Genomic DNA, 24985 nt, shown 5'->3' with positions numbered 1-24985 from the left:
AGTGTGGGATCCATACCAGATATGGTTGATAGAAGAGATAGAGAAGATCCAACAGAGAGCAGCGCGCTTCGTTACAGGATCATTTAGCAATCGCGAAAGCGTTACAGAGATGATAGATGAACTCCAGTGGAAGACTCTGCAGGAGAGATGCTCAGTAGCTCAGTACGGGCTTTTGTTGAAGTTTCGAGAACATTCCTTCACCCAGGAGTCAAGCAGTATATTGGTCCTCCCTACATATATCTCGCGAAGAGACCATGAGGATAAAATCAGAGAGATTAGAGCCCACACAGAGGCATCGTGACAATCCTTCTTTTCACGAACAATATGAGACTGGAATAGAAGGGAGAACGGATAGAGGTGGCTTGCGGAGTATGGATGTAGATGTAGATGTAGAAAGCTTTTTCTTTGGTTATCTAAGTAACAACAGAGATATTCACAGAAAAGTATGCTAATACACAGAAACATGGTTTGCTGGAAAAGAAAGTGTGCCAAGACTCCAGATACACATGCAAAAGTTGTAACATACCGTAATAAGTTGTCCTGTTTCAAGACTCATTATAGAAATAAGTGTTAATAACCTTCAAGTACTACACCTGACAGTCAAAGCAAATTGTCATTTCTGAATAATTTTTTTACAAAAGGAAATGCAAAAAATATATATAAAAAAGACAGTATAAAAATCTCTTCCTAAGTTCACCAGTACTGGTCCAAAGCCCAGATAGTCACCGTCTTTCAGCCACCTGTCTCCATCCCTGTTCCCACTCCAGCACTACATGTCCCTCTATTCCACCAATGCATCCACACCCTTTTTAATTCTTCCCTTTTCTGCTGCCTCCATTCACCTCCGTCTTCTTTCCTTCTGCATCTAGCTGCCCTACCCTCTCCCCCCATGTCCCTGTGTGTCTCCACAAGAAGCACTTCACTGTCCCCCACCTACAACCTGCTATCCCTCCCCCTCCTCATCCCCACTTCCTCTTCACCCCTACATCCAGATTGCTTCTCCCATCATGCATTGTTGTTTGCAACCAGAGACAGTGGTTATGTGCAGAAAGTGACAAGTTGTGAATGTATGAGTGTGTTGTCTATCTCAGAAGGGCTTTTGGCCAATTTAGCAGTCTTTTTGTAGTGCCTGTCTGTGACTCAACTTCTCCACTATATGACGAGTAGCAATCTATCCTTTTCAATGTACTGTCATTATTCCATCCTGGATTTACCACTGTTTGATTTTCGTTTAATGGCTTTTCTTGCAACCCATACCCCAGTGCAATATTCCTTTGTTATTATTTTCTATCACATTACTCTACTCACTGTCCATCCTTTTCTTTCCTTCTTTCCTGTATTTTATACATTGCCTTCAAAACTGCACCACACACTTTGACTTACGGACCACACTGTATCAATCATCTTGTTCATGCACAGGTATATGTGACCACACGGATTGTTGGTGCTGCATCTCATATTCCACATCACCCTACCGATATAATTAATCCTAGCCTTCACATTGATCACTCTTCCTTGTCATTCTCGTGTATTTTTGCATTTTATTTTCTATTCTTTCCTTTTCTACACAAACTTGTACCTCATGCTACCAATCCCCTCCCCACCACCCATTCTTTCTCATATCTCATTCCAATACACACATACAAAACTCACCTTATTGCATTCAGGAGGATGACGGTTCAATTTTGCGTCCAGCCATCCTGATTTAGGTTTTCCGTGATTTCCCTAAATTGCTCCAGGCAAATGGCGGGATGGTTCCTTCGAAAGGGCACAGCCGACTTCCTTCCCCATCCTTCCCTAATCTGATGGGACCGATGACCTCGCCGTCTGGTCTCGTCCCCCAAACAACCCAACCCCTCACCTTATCTACTCACATCTGGTGTGGCCTTTCTTCATACATTTCCGCCAACTGACCTGGAACCCACATTACACTGAGATGACAAAATCATGGGATATCTCCTGATATCATTTCAGACCTCCTACTGTGCAGAATAGTGCAATTTGACATGGCATGAACTTAGTAGGTTGTTGGAAGCCACATGCAGAAATATTGAGCCATGCTACCTCTATAGCTGTCCAAAATTGTGAAAGTGTTGCTGGTGCAGGAGTTTGTGGACGAACTGACCTCTCGATTATGTCCCATAAATGTTTGATAGGATTAATGTGCTAACTTAGTACATGTTTTGGAAATATCTTCGATGTGCAGAAACATTTACGCTGCGTATTTTCGTATTACGAAAGCATATATTGGAATTCCACCAAACACAGCATGTTACTTTCCGAATCATTGAAATTGAGATTTCGATGTGCTTTTGTAAACCGTTCGTAGCTTATGTCACGTGATATCACCAGCCGATGACAGCGGATATTCAGAGCATAGGACACGTGATGTAGTTAGCCAACAACAACATCACTATTAAGTAGCAAGAACACACAAACAGGAAAAGTTAATAGTTTAAATTAATATACATAGTATTGCATATGTTTCACATATAATATTGGTCTCAAGCTGCAAGAGAAGCTAAGTTTTTGCATATACTATTGATCTTCTTTACGCGTGTTACACTTTAAGATATATCACACAATTGTGCCAGTAAAATTTTTAATAATTACATAAATGTCTGATCTTCAGGGTTAGAAATTCTTCTAAATGTCTCGTCAACAAAGAGCTGATTTTTAAATGAGAGTCAAACGCGCTGTCATTTAATAAATTCATGGTACATTATTGCACATAGTTCAACCTTATGTAAAAGGATATTTACTTTGAAAGTAACGCTTTTCAAGCCACTATTCGCAGGATTTTCCCTCGACCTGTTAGAAATAGGTTCATTTCAGCAGTTGCCAGAGAGTGCAGATAACAGGTGACACCACGCTTGGGTAGCTATAATGATGTAGAAAGCCCGTAAACATGTAAAACATTGAAAGATCATACATTATGTCATAAAAGAAGCAAGACATCAGAGGATACTGCAAGAGCATCAGAATTCCGTGAACCATATTAAAATGTGCACATTTAAGGTGCATACTTAAAAATAAGATCGACAGGAAGTGCAAAATGGCTACGCAGGGATGGGTAGAGGACAAATGTAAGGATGTAGAGGCTTATCTCACTAGGGGTAAGATCGATACTGCGTATAGGAAAATTAGAGACACCCTTGGAGAAAAGAGAACGACTTGAATGAATATCAAGAGCTCAGATGAAAACCCAGTTCTAAGCAAAGAAAGGAAAGCAGAAAGGTGGAAGGAGTATATAGAGGGTCTATACAAGGGTGATGTACTTGAGGACAATATTATGGAAATGGAAGAGAATGTAGATGAAGATGAAATGGGAGATACGATACTGCGTGAAGAGTTTGACAGAGCAGTGAAAGACCTGAGTCGAAACAAGGCCCCAGGAGTAGACAACATTCCATTAGAACTACTGACAGCCTTGGGAGAGCCAGTCCTGACAAAACTCTACCATCTGGTGAGCAAGATGTATGAGACAGGCGAAATATCCTCAGACTTCAAGAAGAATATAATAATTCCAATCCCAAAGAAAGCAGGTGCTGACAGATGTGAAAATTACCGAACTATCAGTTTAATAAGTCACAGCTGCAAAATACTAACGCGAATTCTTTACAGACGAATGGAAAAACTGGTAGATGCGGACCTCGGGGAGGATCAGTTTGGATCCGTAGAAATGTTGGAACACGTGAGTCAATACTGACCTTACGACTTATCTTAGAAGAAAGATTAAGAAAAGGGAAACCTACATTTTTAGAGAAAGCTTTTGACAATGTTGATTGGAATACTCTCTTTCAAATTCTGAAGGTGGCAGGGGTAAAATACAGGGAGCGAAAGGCTATTTACTATTTGTACAGAAACCAGATGGCAGTTATAAGAGTCGAGGAACACGAAATGAAAAAAGTGGTTGGGAAGGGAATGAGACAGGGTTGTAGCCTATCCCCTATGTTATTCAATCTGTATATTGAGCAAGCAATAAAAGAAAAATTTGGAGTATGTATTAAAATTCATGGAGAAGAAATAAAAACTTTGAGGTTCGCCAATGACTATGTAATTCTGTCAGAGACAGCAAAGGACTTGGAAGAGCAGTTGAATGGAATGGACAGTGTCTTGAGAGAAGTATATAAGATGAACATCAACAAAAGCAAAACAAGGATAATGGAATGTAGTCGAATTAAGTCGGGTGATGCTGAGGGAATTAGATTAGGAAATGAGATACTTAAAGTAGCAAAGGAGTTTTGCTATTTGGGGAGCAAAATAACTTATGATGGTCGAAGTAGAGAGGATATAAAATGTAGACTGGCAATGGCAAGGAAAGCGTTTCTGAAGAAGAGAAATTTGTTAACATCGAGTATAGATTTAAGTGTCAGGAAGTCGTTTCTGAAAGTATTTGTATGGAGTGTAGCCATGTATGGAAGTGAAACATGGACGATAAATAGTTTGGACAAGAAGAGAATAGAAGCTTTTGAAATGTGGTGCTACAGAAGCATGCTTAAGATTAGATGGGTAGATCGCATAACTAATGAGGAAGTATTGAATAGGATTGGGGAGAAGAGAAGTTTGTGGCACAACTTGACCAGAAGAAGGGATCGGTTGTTAGGACATGTTCTGAGGCATCAAGGGATCACCAATTTAGTAATGGAGGGCAGTGTCGAGGGTAAAAATTGTAGAGGGAGACCAAGAGATGAATACACTAATCAGATTCAGAAGGATGTAGGCCGCAGTAGGTACTGGGAGATGAAGAAGCTTGCATAGGATAGAGTAGCATGGAGAGCTGCATCAAACCAGTCTCAGGACTGAAGACCACAACAACCACAACAACAACAACAACAACAACAACTTAAAGGGCACATTTGTATGTTCAGATTCCCAATGAAGTAGACCTCAACCTGATATTAATCTTTTCAGTGTGGTTTTCGGGATGTAAATTTTCTTGGAACACAAGTACTGTATTATATCATGTTTGGTTCTTTATTATGTCATAATGCTACACATGCTAGAAAATGAAAACGTGCACTTGAAATGCAGCGAACAGTTGAAACTAGCCACTACTGTGGAACTAAACATTTCGTTTCAAATACATTGTCTGCCTCTGTGGAAAACATTAACAACAGCCAAATTTCTTTAGCAAACAGACAAAAATAACTTCATTGTTCCGCAAGGTGATTAATGCTTGGCTGTCAGAAAGGTGGAAATAAAATCAAATCTGAAACTAATGACATATTTCAGTCTTCTGCAATTATGTGAATGTGTTTTAATTCACTTGATAGCTCCTGGCCACAGATATCCATTTTGTTTTCATTTGATGTGAGAGTAAACGAAGGGGAAACAGAAAAATCACTAAACGTAAACACGGGTCACATGGAGACTACCCACTATAACTCTGTGCATCAGCCCTGGATCTACGACATTTGCGAACCGGGTCAATGCTAAAAAAAATCAAATTTTCAAAATATGTTCATCTTGTAGTGCACATATTTCTGAAAAGTCTGAAACATAAAACATATGTATTTGAGGAAACGTAAGACATACTATTTAGTCTTAAGTATGCCAAAATGCAGTGACATGCCTTTTCATAAAGCATTTTTCTACCGCACATCCAAACTATAATCAGGAGAGTGGAAACTGTAATGTCCTGTGGTGTGTCTCCTGCTCCCAGTCGGCCGGTTTGACAACCTGCCCCTCTTTAAAAAAATCTTGCAATTAATAGCGGATGGGATTATTTGTAATCGAGAGAACAAGAACTCTTCAGAAAATCTGAACTCTTTATTGCCTATTGGTTAATAACTTGCTGTTTTGTGTGAAATTGAATATAGGATATACAAAACCAATACTGACAAGAGATACGCTAGAAATTACACATTTCTTCAAACCTTAGCTCCTAGCATTTTTTCTCTCTAATCCTGTTACAGCTTTACATGGCATGCTTTCCTTTCTGCAAAAGAATCTATTGCCTCATCAAAGTTCGTCAAACGTTTTGCTACATGAAGAATCAAAATGTCATTATCTAATACTGAAAAATCTGTTAATACAAATAATACCCAAGACGGGTGTAGTTTGATTACATCTATTTTGTCACTGTCTGCTAGATAAAACAAAATAGGCCTTTATAATATGGCAGCAATTTTGTAACACACCACATAAACGAGACTGTTTTGGCACAAATGACCATTTTTATAACATGACAGAATATAATCCAATAAGTACCAACATCAAATGGCTATTAGGTCTACTACAAGCAAAAAGCTTTATGTCAGGCAATAGTTTCACATTTCATTCATACGCACCAGATTCCCAAGCATGAGATCGAAAAGTAGTATTACAAAATTTTTATATACATTTGGAATCATCTTATTCTTCCATAATTTGTGTGATGTCCCCGTTTCTTCTCCTTCCTCTTTCTAAGAAACAATCTTGTCATCACCAACTCTGTAGCTATTGCTTCTACTGTCAAAATCAGTTTGCCGATTAACTATCCTGCGATTATTTTCCGGTTAGGCATTGTTACATATTCGAACAACATGTTTTCTGCATTACTTCCAGAATAGAAATTTGTCTGAGGAATGTTTATTTCTATATTTGACAAGGATTTTCTTGACAGTGACATCACGTACACTATGCATGCATTCAAAAGTCAACTTATGATTCATTCAGAAATCAACTTAAAATGTGATCAAAAATGTTCAAAAACCAATAGGAAAGCGTTTCAAAATCATATGAATAATCGACATCAAATGTGCACTGAATGCTAGGTGCTTTGTGAAACAATTTTTTTTCCTCAAGAATATGAATTTGGCCCCCTTTTCCCAGTAGCATCTAGCTGCTTGCTGCGACTGCTTGCACAGCCAACAGCCACATTCCTGTTGCCAGAAGCAGGAGAATCTACTACTGAAACGTGACTCAACTACGCATGTGCATGAGTCCGCACGTAACTGCTAAAACAAATCAAATGTAAACAGTTGCGACTTCACGCTCATTGGCGGCAATTTGTTGTTATGAAGCACTGCATAGTCTTCCTAAAGCCTTAGACACATTTTCAATTGACAGGCGCTTGCATGGGCACTGTGTATCGTTGTTGTATATGGCGCATTTCCTCTTCAATTTAAGTTATTTTCTTTTTTTTCTCTCATTTATGCTTTATTGTTGAAGTATTATTCTGCAATAGCAGGATACAATAACATCCTTTGTTACAGTATCGGTTCGTACCAGTCAAAATTACAAATATTTAACCGAAAAGTAAAAGAATGAAAAATCCCCTGAATTCTATAAATATCCCGGGTTTTTCCCAGTTTTCTCCCTAATTGAAAGATTACTTTTTTGTAAAATAAAAGTAAGGTAAGAATATCTTAAGGGCCTGTAAATTTCTTCAGTTAACATTGTAATAAAACATGCAGTTGTATCAATTTTTTGTTTTGGCATTAACAATGTTCAGTTGCACCCAGTACTAATGTGAATTTTATAGCAGCAAGTAGTTGGGAGAACCTCATAATGTCTTTATCAGAATGTTGAAAATATAGGACATTTTCTATTTTCCTACTAGTCTTGGAAATTATATTGTGAATTATGTGGAAAAAAAACAAGCTTGTAGAAATGGAATTTGGAAATGAAATCTTATAATTATTTACATTAACCCGGCCTAATCATGTATTAGGAACAAAGAAGGAAAGCTGTGGAATTCAAATTACTATGTAATGCTCAAGTAAAACAGTGACCAGACCACAGTAAGAGTACAAATAAGTTGTAGTTTATTGTTGCACTTACTCTCATTCATTCTGTACTAAAGCGCACAAAAATCTGTTTCCATTTGGATGCAATGGACAAAGGAGTTTTCGTTTTATTGTTAATAGAGAGTAAGGAATTTACAATAAATAGATTTAAATTAGTTTTGCACTTTTTTCTTCTCCTTAACACTATTAAATTAAACATGTTGTTGACAATGCCATTTAACTGAATCACTGATAACAATTCACAGGCATTACTTACTTTCAAATTCATAGTAGTCAGGATCGTTAATACCAAAGTATTTTCTTGCCAGTCTCCGAGCTGATTGATCTATATCCATACGAAAAACAGATTTCAGCATCTCAAGCATTTCATCTCTTGTTTCATGCCACATAGTAGCACAAGCATAAATTCGAGTAACCTCATCAGAAGGCCCAAGCATCTCATTCTCTGTGATATGTGCATCATCAAGTTCATCATCAGGAAACATATCGGGCTGCAAATTTTTATATGCTTTTAATACAAAGTACAGAATGCTATGAAAATAAAATGCAAGCAGTCCTCTTTTAGCTATGCATATAAATTCAGCTTTACCTCAATCACGTCCATATTTGTATCATCTCGCCTTCTGTTTAATGCCAAAGATTGGTCAATGAGCAGTGAGTTATACAGAGGAGTCACAAATAACCTGTCTGTTGGCGAAAGACGTTTGCATTGGGGTGACCACAGGTGAATCGTAATCCAAGTTTGAGAAAACAGCCACAATAACCAAATCCATGCATGCTGGAAGAAGAAGAAGAAGAAAACTATATCTACATGATCTTCTGAATTTGCAATTTAGGCTATTGTATTCTTTACATAGACATGAAAGAGGTATGCACAATTAAATCAAAAAATACACATTTAACTTTCTGTAAAGCAAATCATAACAGTATTCAGAGAATTTAATACTTGAATGATCCCTATTAGAGAGAAATAACTATTGTAATCTGAATTGCAGGAGCCTCCATGTTCAAATAACTAATTTTTATTGTAGTATTTGCATATGTATCACAGTAAGCACGATAATTTTTTTAAGTCTAACTGTGACATTTATGGTTATAATACAGCACATGAATGCAATTTTCTTACAGGGTCTATGAAACTGAAGGATACTTTCTCTGAACTCAAAACTTTAAATACTACCTACAATATAAAATAGAACATAGAAATGTACACAGACAATTCAAAATAACTTTGCAGCATTCTTCAGTGACTGTGCATGTTGTAAACTAATTCAAGCTTTTCAGATATTAACTAGATGTTAGTTAATGTCAATTATATGAAAATAAATTACGAACCATTAATTTAAAAATAACTTCAATTATCCACTCAACTTAGGCTGCAAAACATCCTGGTCTTTCACTATGCTACGCCTACTTCAAATCTCCTCCCACTTGGGTCATATCTGCAGGCAAGTCTCAGATGCATGACCTGTCATTCGCACCCACCCACCACATCATATTTCAGTCCCAGGACACATATGTCGTTGGAAGCAGGGCCATGTGTGAAAACAAATCTGCACAGTCTTTTATGTGAGTGTAACCACCAGTATATTTCCAATGAGAATGAATGGCCATCAACAAATTGGTGAAGAACAGTATTCACCAACCAGTGGCAAAACATGTCCCTGAACACAACACACTCAACTTCAGTGCCAGCTTTACAATTCATGACATCTGGATCCCTCTTACTCATAAGAACAGTTTCCCTGAGTTATGTGTATCAGAACTGTCGCTACAACCCATCCTTCAGTCCTGCAATTGTCCTGACCACAGTCTGCATGCTACTCTCAGATCCACATTTCTCTTCACACCACAATAGGACCCGAACTCATCCTGCATCCACAACCACAGTCTCCCCCTTCTCTGTTCTCTCTCCCCCTCCTATTTCCACTCCTCCATGTCATCACATGCTGTCTTCAACTCCTCCTGTCTCTGGCCAAAAGGAGCTCACCCGTGTTGGTGACACATTCCTGCCCTATGCACCTTTTGCTCTTCCCCCCTGGATTCCTATCCCAAACACCTGCTGCCTCTCTCTCCCAGTTAACAGCACCCTTTTCCAATCCTCCCTTTCTCCACCTTCTTTTTCCCCTCACCCACTCCACCAGACACAAGCCTTCACCCCAATCAAACTGCATTGCTGCTACAATTTAGCACTCAGAAGTGTGGGTGTGACTATGTCTCAAAAAGAATTCATACAAAGGCTAGCAAAGTTCTTGGTCTTGTTTATGTGCCTTTTAATGAGTCAGTTCCCTTACAATTAGGTGAGTTGTTATCATTATTCATTAAGTTAAATACATTCTACCAGAACTTTTTCATTACCACATTGCCACAATCTGTGCTGCATGCTGTGTGGCATAGTGGTTAACATCGCTGGCTGGTGTGCTACACTAAGGAATGTCCCTTGCAAGAACTACAGCCAGAGACACTAAATTTTACCAGAATGAGGTGTAAGAAAGACCTTCCCTTCGTTCTTAAATGGGTGCTAATTCTCCAGTCCTCACATTGTATGATGAGAGTGCCAAGACAGAACTTCATTTCAATGCTAGCAATTATGGGATAGATGCAGTTCTAGTGCAAATTGAGGAAGTTGCTATAAAAGTGACAGCTTATGCCTCCACAGTATTCTCCAATATGAACCACTCTACAACCTAGGAATGTGTCTGTGGCTTGTAGCTGTTTGGGCCATTAAAAAGTTCCAGTCAGATTTATTTGATAAACCATTCACTGTTGTGATGGACCACCATTCTCCATCCTGGTTGTCTAGCCTGAAGAATCCATCACGTCAAATGGTGAGATGGGCACTGAATCTTCAGGATTACAATTTCAAAGTGGTATATAAAAGCAGATGCAAACACAAGGACATCAACTGCATTTCAAGGAATGCAGAACACAGCAGAATGGACAAAATCTCAGTATTGCTGTATTATATGACACTGCTGCACACAGAAGATCCGGAACAGCTGAAAACAACAGCCTTGAACAAGAAGGAAAACTGATTGAGGTGATGCAGTGGTTACCACATTGGACTCGCATTTGGGAGGACGACGGTTCAAACCCAGGTCAGGCCATCCCGATTCAGGTTTTCTGTAATTTCCCTAAATTGCTTCAGCACACTTCGTTACAGGATCATTTAGTAATCGCGAATGCATTATGGAGAAGATAGATAAACTCCAGTGGAAGACTCTGCAGGAGAGATGCTAAGTAGCTTGGTACGGGCTTTTGTTGAAGTTTCGAGAACATACCTTCACCGAGGAGTCAAGCAGTATATTGCTCCCTCCTACGTATATCTCTCAAAGAGACCATGAAGATAAAATCAGAGATTAGAGTCCACACAGAGGTATACCGACAATCTTTCTTTTCACGAACAATACGGGACTGGAATAGAAGGGAGAGCTGATAGAGGTACTCAAAGCACCCTCCGCCAAACACCGTCAGGTGGCTTGCAGAGTATGGATGTAGATGTTTCCTTTGACAGGGCACAACTGACTTCCTTCCTCATCCTTCCCTAATCCGATGGGATCAATGATCTGTTTGGCCCCCCTCTCCCAAATCAACCAACAAAGCAAGAAAAAAAGAGATCAAAGGATAATTCCAATTAATAAACATAGTAAGATACAAGAGAAACTATCATCTAATAGGATGGAAAAGGTTGTTCAAAATCCTGGCTCATCTAGAGCCAGTTTTCTTGAAGTATTTCCATTCTGCATTCATACATTATTTCCATGATGCTTCAACATCTGGTGACTTCAGATTTGGTAGACTCTAGACGGAATCAGACACACATATTGATGGCCAGGTCTCTACATTTCTATTAGACACTAACAAGAGGGATGGATGTAAGCAAAACTTTGGACTGGCATGATGAGTTTTAGTACCATAGCTCTGATTACTAAATCTAAGACTCAGCACATACAGATGTTATCAGTCCACTTTTTTTTTAGTTGTACTAATATGAGTGTTGTGTATGCATGTGTACAGCCAGGAGATGATGATTTTATTTTTGTGGTATAAACATTGGATTATGGCATTGCACTGTAGTAATTACTGCTACAGATGTCAAATGTAGTCTTTTTAACTTCCTGGTTCCATTCAATTTACATTAAATGTTTGTGATGAAGAACATAAACATAGTGAACTCTGAAGTTTTGTTAAAACTTCAATCACTAAATCTTCTTGCCTACTACTCACCTACTGCTGAATTAAAAGCTGTTACATAATACTTTTTTTTACCTTCTGTAAACCCACTAGTAATCAGTTACCTTCTATTAATTCAAAAATTTGTGTTCACTAGATGTCTCAAAAGTTAATTATTATTTTTTATTAAGGGAATAAGATTCTTCAGAACTCCATGCCCTACGTTATACAAAAATACACATATTTATTTTGGAGATCATCTTTTAGGTCAATGTATTTATTTCCAGTGGTTTTCCAATGAGAAGATTCCATTCTTGAACTGCAATTCACAAAGTACTAGAGACTACTAATTTATGGCTATCTTAACCTATTTATTGGGCTCAAAACATTTTACAGACAAAAACTTGGTTTGGGTATGGACTATGTGCAAATGTCATGAATACATGACATAGAAAGATAGATCCCTTATCATTAAGCTACAATATAGCAGGTCAGCAACTGGAAGCAGTTAATTCTATAAATTACCTGGGAGTATGCATTAGGAGTGATTTGAAATGGAATGATCATATAAAGTTGATCGTCGGTAAAGCAGATGCCAGACTGAGATTCATTGGAAGAATCCTAAGGAAATGCAATCCGAAAACAAAGAAGTAGGTTACAGTACGCTTATTCGCCCACTGCTTGAATACTACTCAACAGTGTGGGATCTGTACCAGATAGGGTTGATAGAAGAGATAGAGAAGATCCAACGGAGAGCAGCACGCTTCGTTACAGGATCATTTAGCAATCGCGAAAGCGTTACAGAGATGATAGATGAACTCCAGTGGAAGACTCTGCAGGAGAGACGCTCAGTAGCTCGGTTCGGGCTTTTGTTAAAGTTTCGAGAACATACCTTCACCGAAGAGTCAAGCAGTATATTGTTCCCTCCTACGTATATCTCGCAAAGAGACCATGAGGATGAAATCAGAGAGATTAGAGCCCACACAGAAGCATACCGACAATCCTTTTTTCCACAAACAATACGAGACTGGAATAGAAGGGAGAACCAATAGGGGTACTCAGGGCACCCTCCGCCACACGCCGTCAGGTGGCTTGCGGAGTATGGATGTAGATGTAGATGTAGATGTAGATGTAGAATACAGTGACTTCTCAATCATCTATACTGTAAATGCCTGAGTTTTTAGATTTACAAAGCGTTCTGATTAAAGGTTATTCTTTTTCTTTTGTGCTCCAGTCCTCACTTCACATAAGCTTTTGGTTGACAGGATTTAAATGGTATCTTCAAGTTACTGTTTTAATTTTTGCAAGGTAATCAATAACAATAATGCACATTACAGTAAAAAGTCCCTATGTAGATTGGAGGACATTGTTCAACAGTCATTGACCATTTGTTTTTAGCCCTGAAACCTACAGCAATATGCAATGGTTTATCCTAGCATGACAGTGATGTGAAACTACTGTATCACAGAATCATAAACAATGAGTTAGTCACAATGCTTACAGAAATTATGGGAAATATGTAGACAAGAAATTTATAAAGTAGGCAGTGTAGATGGAAAATTCAACCCTTCCTTAAACATATTCCTACAGTACTTCAAGTCCTGTAACATCAAAAAGAAGCAAGGATAATTGATGGACAACTACTTGGACGAAAGTAACTTTTGTTAGAAAGAGAGAGCTGTACTTAATTCAGCTGACAGGCTGTATTCAAGGTCACCAGTATTGCAAAATTCTCCAGTCTGTCACTACAAATGTGCAATTCATGCACTATGCTCAAAGTGGAATTCACATACTACATTAAAAAGAAAATTAAAAGAATAAGGCAAAAATGATTCTGAAGATTATCAAATAAGAAACAAATATAAATGGTCTTCCAAATGAAGTTGTGCTTGCAGAGGCGAGGTGGCACTTTGAAATCACTGTCTGCCAAAAACAATGATTACTTAGTCATAATGGCAGAAAAGTTACACATATTCATAAACACCAAATACATGTGCCCTAGATGTACACAAACTATAGGCATTCTGCCTTGGGGAAAACTTATTTTTTAATTATCTATTTCAGCCTCAGTTCATTTTGGCTTATTACCAATTCATCATCAGAGGATCTGTTTAAAAAAAGTAAAGGAGGATATTAATTTTAGTAATTAAAAAAATAAAGAAGGATAGTAAAATTGTGGGTAAGTAAATTAAAAATAAACTAACTCCTATACAACAATAGAAAATGTAGGATGGAATGTAATAATATTATGAAAGGGGTAGTTGCTTCTCACCATATACGGAGATATGCTGAGTTGCAGATAGGCACAACAAAAAGACTGTCAGAGAGTGAGCTTTCAGCCAATAAGGCCTTTGTCAGAGATAGACAAAACACACACACACACACACACACACACACACACACACACACACACAACTCACATGCACATGACTACAATCTCCAACTGCTGAGGCCACGCTGCCCTGCATCTCCACTATATGGTGAGTGTGACCTCAGCAGCCAAAGACTGCGGTCATGTGTGCGTGAGTTACTTTTGCTTGAATATATGTATGTATGTTGTCTGTGTCAGACAAACGCCTTGTTGGCTGAAAGCTCGTTCTCTGACAGTCTTTTTGTTGTGCCTATCTCTACTCAGCATCTCCACTATATCATGAGTAGCAAGTATCCTTCTCATAACTCCTATACACAACTATATGAAATTCAAACGTCACACAGTAACTTGTCAACTGGTAAGGCTGAGAGAGGCAGCACAATGTAAATATATCTGCACTCTGATTATTGAAACTGACTACATTTAATTACCCAATAGCATAACACTGGTAGCCCTTAAATCATAAACCCAGAATTTACAATGTTCAGAATAGAAAATTGATTGTAAGAGGAAGCCTGCCCAAAGTGAAAACAAGCACAAGATTATTCAACTACTTGTGTAGATAACTGAGAAATGAATGAAAAAAGGGATTGATATTGCCTGCCTGCAAACACAATCTGTGAGCAGCACAATACATTCTGATGCGCAGACGATAGTGATTCACTCATGTCGAGGCATGGCTGGGAAGGGCACTGCTAACAATTCCAAGTGACAGTTGCACTATGCTCATGGGCTTGCTTTCTGCTTGAAGGAAGTGTAATATATCCTGCAAATTATGGCTCTCGCTTGTTTATGCAGAATTTATCATTTGTCACCATCATCAGTGATGACAACTTGCGACAAATGAAATAGAACTTCACTGAACTATTCGCTATGACTATGTTTAATGCTCATATTAACTATGGCATTGAGAGCAGAGCGATGAGAGAGAGAGAGAGAGAGAGAGAGAAAGAGAGAGAGAGAGAGAGAGAGAGAGAGAGAGAGAGAGAGAGAGAGAGATACGCTTGTTTGGTGATAAAGTTAGGTTCTTGGGGCCTCGGATGTTCACATACATGACAACTCCTTGCAGTTCATTATATAGAACAGCCAGTGAAATTATCAGAATTTCAAAGTTCCATTGATTGAACAAATTCACTTCCACAATTCATTCCTCATTATGCAACCAGCTTAATAAATTACACTGTAGTGAGCATTTGACAGAATTAAGGGTGACCTTAGTAAAGTATTATGGTTCAGTCCATAGTGATAGGTAGTTGATTGTCAAATGTATTAGCAAACAAGGTATATGCAGTTATTAACAGTTTGCCATGCCCATAATATTATGTTGTCTTACATCTAATAAAGAATGCTACACCCATAATATTACAGGCACACCATCTTAGTGAGGACTGCCATGCCCATAACATTATGGGCACAGCAGTCCTCATGAATATATTGAGGCAATAATATTATGGGCATGGCATTCTTTCCAGTGTTAAAGACAATGTAATACTACAGCCATGGCACTCAAAGTGCTAAGCAGTGAAAAGATAATGAATGTTTCTGACCTGCCATTATGTTCTTCTAAACATCTGACAGCTCATCAGAGAAATTTGGCATGGTAGAGAAGGAGGGGTATGACCTTGTGTGGGCAAGTGAACATTTTAAAGACTTTGTGAGTGGTCCGACATTCACATTAGAAACAGATCAGAAGCTTCTTGTTGTGATACTGAGCACAAAAGAATTGGATGACACTACACCAAAACTCATGCAAAAGAATTCACCAAATATATTTCTACAAAATTCATATCATTCCAAGAAAGGAGCTAGAAGCAGCAGACATCTTATCATGAAAACCACTGTAATGCACTGAAGAAACTGATGAGCATTTGGAATGAGAAGTCATGGCTCATGTAAATTTGGTAACCACTAATATTTTCTGTAATGAACTAGAGACTTTAAGAGATTACTCAAGGCCAGCAACTAAATCCAAACACCAAGCATTTACAAGATTACAGAACTAACCATGTGCTGGATAACATAATTCAATTGGATAGATAAAAAAACCTACTCACCCAATGGCAACAGAACACCCACATAAAACAGGATTGTAATTAGGCAAGCTTTTGGAGCCGGTGGTCCTTCTTCAGGCAGAACCGTTGAAGGGGAAGGAATGGGCGATGAAGGAAAAGGACTGGAGAGGTCTAGGAAAAGGGGTAGATTTTCTGAAAAGCACTCAGAACTGCTGGTCAGGGGAGACTTACCGCACGGGATGAGAAGGAAAGACTGATTGTTGGAGATTGCATCAGAAAAGATCTGAAAGCCTGAGAGCTTAAAGGTGGAAGACACGGTAATATGCAGGTTTTCAAATCTTGTCTGAAGCAGTCCCCAACAATCAGTCTTTCCTTCTCATCCTATGCTGTAAGTCTCCCCTGACCTGCAGTTCTGGGTGACTTCCCTGAAATCTAACCCTTTTCCTAGACCTCTCCAGTCCTTTTCCTTCACCCTTCTTCCTTCCCCTTCAACCCTTCTGCCTGAGGAAGGAGCTACTGGCTCCAAAAGCTTGCCTAATTACAACCCTCTTTTATGTGGGTGTTCTGCCACCACTTGGTGAGTACATTTTTTATCTATACAACTAAATTACGGGGGCTATTTAGAAAGTAGGAAACGTTTTGGTATTTAGAAAAAACTAAGTATGAGAAATATATTTTATTATATCCATCTGAAATAGCGACTGAAATACTACTTTTCCCCTTTTTGTCACCAAACACATTGAGCACAAGCTTTGAAAGACCTTTGTCGTAAAATTCTGCCACCTGAGACTTCAGCCAGTGAGTCACACCCGCCTGGAGTTCTACATTGTCATCAGAGTGCTGCATCGCAAGCCAGTTCTTCATCTTGAGAAACTAGTGGAAATTGCTTGGTGCAAGATCGGGACTGTAGGGCGGATGAGGGAAAATTTCCCATTTGGATGAATTAAGGAGTTCCATAGTGCAGTTTGCCATGTGAGGCCAGCCATTGCTGTGCAAAAACAAAATTTTGGATATCAGTTTTCCTCTGCATTTGTTTTGAACTGCTCTTCTAAGGCTGTGCAAAGTTTTCCAGTACCGGACAGAGTTTATGGTTGCTCCACATTCAAGAAAATCAATAAGAAGCATACCTCGCCTATCACAAAACATTGCCGCCATCAGCTTCCTTGTTGACAAGGTTTGCAAACATTTTCTTGGTTTTAGGGAGGACCTTGTGTGCCCCCACTCCATGGACTGTAATTTTGTCTCACAATTGACATGTTTCACCAAAATCTTGTCACAGGTTACGATTCGATCCAGTACTGAATCATCATGTTTGTGGTAGGCCTCCAGAAATGTCAATGTTGCCCCCATTCACTGTTCTTTATGGTGCCCTGTAAGCATTTTGGGCACCCATTGTGCACAAAATTTGTGGTAGCCTAGCTTTTGAGTGACAATTTCAAACAACAAAGTCCATGAAACCTGTGGAGAAGATAGCAAAAGCTCCGTTATTGTGAAGCGATGGTTTCGATGGTGAACGTTGGTTCGGCCATTTTTAAACCGATTGCACCATTTCTATAGGGAAAATTCACTCATTACATTGTTTCTGTACACTTCGCACAGTTCATGATAAATTTCTATAAGTTTTAGGTTTTTTACCAACAAAAATCGTATCACAGACCACACCTCACAACTGGCGAGGTTTTCGATTGCAGTGCACATGCCAAATTTGAATATAAAAAAAATCAGACAAACAGAGACATTCCTGTCATCATGGATAGATGCTGACTGAGCTGCAAAGCATGCACATACCAAAATATATGCAATCAGTGCGTGCCTAGTGGCATCAGATGGAAATGTTCCCTACTTTCTGAATAGCCCTCATATCTTGTCAAAAATTGATTGTTTTCATTGTTATGTATGCTGGATAAGTATCAGTTAGACAGGAATATTGGCAATGTCAGGCTGAAACTTCAATACAGATAGGTTTACTGATGAAACGATGATTGATTTGTATTTAGTACAGACCATTATGAAATAATATCTTAATAAGAATCCATGAAAGACACCAAGGACTTAAAAAAATGCAGAGCAACAATATGAATAATATGGTGGCCAAGAATTTTCCCTGACACTGGAGAATTAGTCAGACATTGTCCACAGCGCACTATAGAAACAAAGAATTCACATTAGACTCATACATCACAATCTCCACAATGATCATGCAGCGAGTTGGAGCTTAATTATTGAAATTGTCTTGCAAGTGGTATTGTTTGCAACTGACTAGTATTCTTGTACCCAAAAATTGTGTTTTGCATTCTTTACATGAGTCAAATGTTGTAAAATGTCTAAAGTCTATATTTTTCTATCATGCTACATTGATGAAAGTTGTGAGTGATGACAGGACACATTTTGGAAAGCTACTCGTATACAAATTTGCCATGTCTGCAATAGAATGGTCTGTAAAGCATACAAAGCAATGGATTTCTTGAAGATAAGAGACTAATGAAGACTAATGAAGAGAGATGAGTACTACAGGACTTCACAAAGTGCTGCTTCCAGTGAGCTTCCATCAGCGTAAATTACAATGGGAAGATGCACAAGCAAGGTGTTACCAATGATACCAAATCATTTACAGCCTGACATGGCAAAGATAAGATAGATCAAAAATGGGAAGAAGAAATTCAAATGAGTGAAAAAGACTATTATTGAAAAATCACTGGGCACCGTATCTTCCCAAATTAAGAAGATCATGAATTTCCATAGATATAGCCTTGAAAAGGAGAGATGCAGTTCACCTTACTCTTTCATTATTAAAAGCAATAAAAAGAAACCATTTCTATTTTTTGCAAGAAACTCAAAAGGATGGAGACTATGATGTTGGCTTCCAAACTGATTCAAAGGAGGAGAGATTGACATCACTGACAAGGGACCGCATGAAGCCCCAGGCTAGATTAAGCAACCAATAGTTGAACAAGCTAAGTAAATGATAGATTGCGTAAATGGAATGACATACGAAAACAATATGATGACTGAGCAAGCATACAAAAGTCTTGAGCAAACTATGTTGAATTATACTTCTCTGACTGTAAATGTCATTGTAACTTGAAAGAGTATATATGCCACGTGTGTGTTTATTCTTTGAGTTGATTTGCGGAAGAACTTTGGAAATAGGGTTGAAATGTAAACTAAAATAAGTTCTGACAATATTATGAAAAGGATAGACTCTACTCACAACATAGTGGAGATTCTGAGTGACAGATAGGCACGAATGCCAAACAAGTAAGCTTTTGGCCAGAAAGCCCTTCATCGAAATTAGTCAAAGTACACACACACTCACATAAACACAATTTGCATTTGTGTGAATGTGTGTGAGTATGTGGTCGATTTCCAATGAAGTCATTTTTGGCAAAGACTTACTTGTTTAGCCGGCCGCGGTGGTCTCGCGGTTCTAGGCGTGCAGTCCGGAACCGTGCGACTGCTACGGTCGCAGGTTCGAATCCTGCCTCAGGCATGGATGAGTTTGATGTCCTTAGGTTAGTTAGGTTTAAGTAGTTCTAAGTTCTAGGGGACTAGTGACCACAGCAGTTGAGTCCCATAGTGCTCAGAGCCATTTGAACCATTTTTGAACTTACTTGTTTAACAGTCTTTTTGTTGTGTCCATCTGCAACTTTGGATCTCCGCTATATGGTGAGTAGCAATCTGTTCTTTTCATAATATTGTAATTATTCCATCCTGGATTTTCCATTGTCTAAAATAAGTTTTCATGTTTATCTAATTCATTCTAATTCAGACAATTTGAACATATGATTGAAAAGCAGTTATGGTGTCAGAAGTTTTGTGTGAGGTGTAGACCTTGGTAAAATTGTGATCAGATGGCCAATCAAGAGTCAGACAGAAACAGGATTATAGCCAGTCAAAATGTTGTTCTGTATTTCTCTCATTTGCATGAAGTTAGCTATCACCAACATTATCATTTATTCCATTTCTTAAATGAAGTTAAATGATAGTTTGTTTGTCTTTTAGGAATTTATATTGTGTATAATTAGCATTGTGATATTGGGCTTCATACTAATGGTTGTATACTCCTTTACTTATTTGCATGTCACAATAGTCTAATGCTAATGCTAATGATAATTGCTGAACATGAACATCAACAAAAGCAAAACGAGGATAATGGCATGTAGTCAAATTAAGTCGGGTGATGTTCAGGGAATTAGATTAGGAAATGAGACACTTAAAGCAGTAAAGGTGTTTTGCTGTTTGGGGAGCAAAATAACTGATGATGGTCAAAGTAGAGAGGATATAAAATGTAGACTGGCAATGGCAAGGAAAGCATTTCTGAAGATGAGAAATTTGTTAACATCGAGTATAGATTTAAGTGTTAGGAAGTTGTTTCTGAAAGTATTTGTATGGAGTGCAGCCATGTATGGAAGTGAAACATGGATGATAAATAGTTTGGGCGAGAAGAGAATAGAAGCTTTCAAAATGTGGTGCTACAGAAAAATGCTGAAGATCAGATGGGTAGATCACTTAATTAATGAGGAGGTATTGAATAAAATTGGGGAGAAGAGGAGCTTGTGGCACAACTTGACAAGAAGAAGGGATCGGTGGGTAGGACATGTTCTGAGGCATCAAGGGATCACAAATTTAGTATTGGAGGCAGCGTGGAGGGCAAAAATCATAGAGGGAAACCAAGAGATGAATACACTAAGCAGATTCAGAAGCATGTAGGTTGCAATAGGTACTGGGAGATTAAGAAGCTTCCACATGATAGAGTAGCATGGAGAGCTGCATCAAACCAGTCTCAGGACTGAAGACAACAACAACAACAACAATTTTTTTTTTTTTTTGGGGGGGGGGGGGGGGTAGCTGAAAATGGTAGCTTCATAGCTTTGTTTCAGTTGTTTCATTATGGATTTTAAGGCCGATTAGTTACTTATGTACTTTTTGAAGTGTTCTTTATTTGTGGGAGTATTTTAGGAGTTTTCGTGATTGATTGTAACTCATATGGAGCAGATTTAATTTTCATGTTGAAAAACTGGAGTGGTGTTTCAAACAGGACTGCTTGGAGCAAAAATAACTTATAAGAATGTTCGGAGGAAACAGTACTTGTTCTGTGAAACGATTGTACAGGACGGACTCCAATGGTGCTGCAAGAAAGAGGGGTCCCACTTATGTCATCTGAGCATTCGAGAAAGGAGTTGGTTTGCTGGCAGTAGACTCTCTATTGGAGATCTGAAGATGACACGTCTGTGGGGGGTCTACAAATGCTCTGATATTTTTATCTTGATACAATTATATTTGTTGAGACACACCATCGCTGAGGGCAGGAGCTTCCGCTGAGGAGTTCGCGTATTGCATTGTCCAAAGTAGTGATCTCCTGGGTGGCACAGAGAAAGTAGTTGAGATTGAAGAATCGAAATATGGGGAGCACAGTTGCTGTACAGGGTAGCATGTAGTTGGTAAGTGGGTCTTTGGTGGTTTAGTAAAAGGGAGCAACAAGTCTGTTTGGGGATTACTTCAGTTTGTACAACTGCCTCAAGGATGGTTTTGTTAATTTATCTGTAAATCATAGATCATAGTATACATTTCAAAGACCCAGAAACAGGTGCCAGCATGAACAGTATTGAGGGCAACTGGTGCCATGAAATGTCGCAATAAATGTAAGGTCACTTCTGATTCCTATTTATCTGAATACACGTGGAGGAGGTGGAGCTTTTTTTTTTTTTAAAAAAAAAAAAGTATGCTCTTTGTACCATTCCCATTTTTCTCATATTTGATTTGATTTGGAAAACTATTATGTTATGCTTGCTTTTGGGTAATGTTGTGACTTCAAAAATATTCTATTCCTATCTATGGTTAGACAAGAACCTAATATATTAGCTTAAATTGCTACAAGTGACATGAGCAGCAATCATATTTCCACTCTAGGCTGTCAAAAGTAAGTCACTGTTTTCTATTAATAAGGAGGAAAAAGAAAGAAAGATGGACAAGAAATGGGAAATTGGGGGAAGAGAGAAGGAGAGAGGGGTGGAAAGAGGAGAGAGGGGAGGAAGGAGAGAGATAGATGGAGGGAGAAAGAGCCCAACTAGAGTCTTGCTCCCAATCCTGCACACCATGGGCCATTCTCTCACAGACGACCCAGTTGCATGACTCATCTCATATGATCACCCAGCACCTCCTACTGCAGTTCAGTAACAGGCATTTCCTACACTATAAAGGACAGGGCCACTTGTGAAAGCAGCCATGTTATAAATCAGCTATGTTGGTATTAATGTCGAGCATTCTATTGAGCAGACAGGTAACCAAATGTCTGTTCACATGAATGGCCATCACGAAACTATGACACACTATTAACTTACTAATAAAATTAACAATAATGTAAATTTTTAATGATAATATACTTACCTGTGTCCCCAAGAAGTCACCCACTGTGTAAGAGCTTGGTGCATCAAAGAAAAGGTAGTCTGGTATAATGTTCTGGTAAGTGCAAGGATCTGTGTTCTTTAACCCACACATTACAATTAGTAATGAAATAGACAACGGAACTGTCACATTCACAGGGAATGCAAAAGCAATTGGCTGGATCATTATTTTGCAGGCAAATTTTCCTGAAACAAGAGATTATCTTGTTATTGACAAAACTCTTCTAGCCAAAGCTCTTCTTTAATATACCACAAAACAACTAAAAATTGACAGTGTGCCAGAAAATGTCATATCTGTTATTATACAAGTAATCTCCATGATTCTAAACTACTATAAAAATATTAATAAACAACTCAGACAAAAACATGCTAAATTTGAACTCTTGAAATGTGTTAAAATGTCAAAAAACAAGGACAAATTTATTTCTGTTTTATATGTTAGAAATTCAGTGATTTAGACCAATATCTTTGTTTTTTCCTGTTGTATGTATCCATTTTTTTAATAATGTCTTTTGTCTAACTGTATATCAAGTAAAATCCAGCACATGCAATGTATTATTTGTTAACACAGAAATAATCAGTCCCACTAAAAGTCTTGTTTGATTAGCATATCCACAACAACTTTATTGTACTCTTTACATTGTTTCCTTTGACATTTTGCTTTTAATATTTTGAAATCTTGCTATCAGGGGTAACAAACTACTCTTCACAACCTTCCTCTGATAATACTGGGCTGTTTTTTTTTTTTTTTCAAAGAATACCATAGTTAACTTTACAATCAAGCTAAAACATCATCTTCTAGGTAACCTTTGTATTCAACATGAGTTTTTACTTTTCAAATTGTAAGATATGAAGTACAGAAGTATAATCTATTCCCTGCTCTTATTAAGCAGGGAGGTTTCTTACTATTGAACAAGGGCTGTTCATTGCTGATCAAGACAATATTGCATGTAGCACAATATGAGACGTAGATTGTGTGATAATGCTGTCACATTAAATTGTACTTGCTCACAGTTTACCAGGTTTAGCTTTTTCCACTGGCATTTGTGAGATGAAAGTACAAAATGAAACAAAAAAGATGGAAGAAAGAAGCAAAAAAGAATAGAGCTGTTCTATAAATTTTTGTTCATATCAATGAAAACCTTAAAGTGCATTTTAAGCACACTTAAACAGAAAATGATATAAAAAGAATACCTGGAAGAACCAATATGGAGGAGGTTATTCATAAGTGGTAGAAGTTGAAAACAGAAGCAGATTAAATTATCCATACACTAAATAGGTAAAAGATTCTTCTTGTTTACAACAGCAACATTTAAATCACAGATAAAACATCAGAACTCCTAAGAATTACAGCAAATGAAACCCCAAATGATATTTGCAATTACTCATCATGTAATAAACCTTCATTGAAAATAAACAAAACAATATGAATCTCTACTTACAGAAGGAAATGAATTTTGTAAAATTAAATGCAAATGAAAATTTCGTGGATAATGTAATAGACACAGATTTTTTACAAACTAATGTTCACTGTCACTTGATTTGGAATGAACACACAGGTACACTAGCAAAGTGTAATCAGCAGTCTACACCCTTAGAGAGCTGTCATCACAATGTTCCAGGCAACATCTTGCTGTCACACACTATTTTTATATGCATGCCATCATTAGTTGTTGAATCATTTTGTGAGGTGTCCCATTTGCAAAACATGGACACAGTATTCAAACTATAGAAAAAGGCCACTGGAATAATAACTGAAAATAGTAACAAAGCTCTCTGTAAAAGCTTTTTAAACAAATGGGGATTATAACTGCACTATGTGACTATGTCTGCTAAGCTATTATACACGTCAAGAAAAACATTAGCAATTACCTAATGAACAGCAAAATTCGTGATCATGGAACAAGAGCCAGACAAAACATTTATCAAGACTAACAAAAAACACAAATGAACATGTTCGATATAGAAAAGCAGTTGTACAATAAATTGCCAAGAAGATTAAAGAGCCAACTAAAATCCAAATATTTAAAAATCAGTTAAGGCATACCTTTTAAATAATTCATATCACAAGCTCAAGGATTATTTAGGTAACACAAAGTGGAGAACAGCAAAAAATAATCAATATTAATACTGTCACCCTAGTGTAAACTGTCAAAGTTTAGTACTAGGAATACCAATATATTTTCCATAATGCCCATTACAGGGTGGGCACATTATGCCCATTTCAAAAAAATAAACAGTCATTGATTATTATTCATGTGTATTAACAGCACACTTTCAGAAGAGGTAGTG

General features: G+C 37.9%; 1 protein-coding gene across 2 annotated transcripts in view; it reads right to left on the bottom strand.

The window, feature by feature from the left end:
* Positions 1-24985, bottom strand: part of LOC126272657 (chitin synthase chs-2-like) — a 248861-nt gene that overhangs the window by 123022 nt on the left and 100854 nt on the right. For both annotated transcript variants that reach the window (XM_049975666.1, XM_049975667.1), the window contains 3 exons: positions 22677-22879; positions 8323-8511; positions 7990-8224 (listed from right to left, as the gene is read on the bottom strand). In XM_049975666.1, coding sequence (XP_049831623.1) covers positions 7990-8224; positions 8323-8511; positions 22677-22879 — 627 coding nt within the window. The remainder of the gene's footprint in view (positions 1-7989; positions 8225-8322; positions 8512-22676; positions 22880-24985) is intronic.

The sequence above is a fragment of the Schistocerca gregaria genome, chromosome 5 (genome assembly GCF_023897955.1).
Source record: "Schistocerca gregaria isolate iqSchGreg1 chromosome 5, iqSchGreg1.2, whole genome shotgun sequence".
In the NCBI taxonomy this organism is placed as follows: Eukaryota; Metazoa; Arthropoda; class Insecta; order Orthoptera; family Acrididae; genus Schistocerca; species Schistocerca gregaria.
The sequence above is the reverse complement of the archived record's forward strand: the minus strand, read 5'-3'. Positions and strand labels throughout refer to the sequence as shown.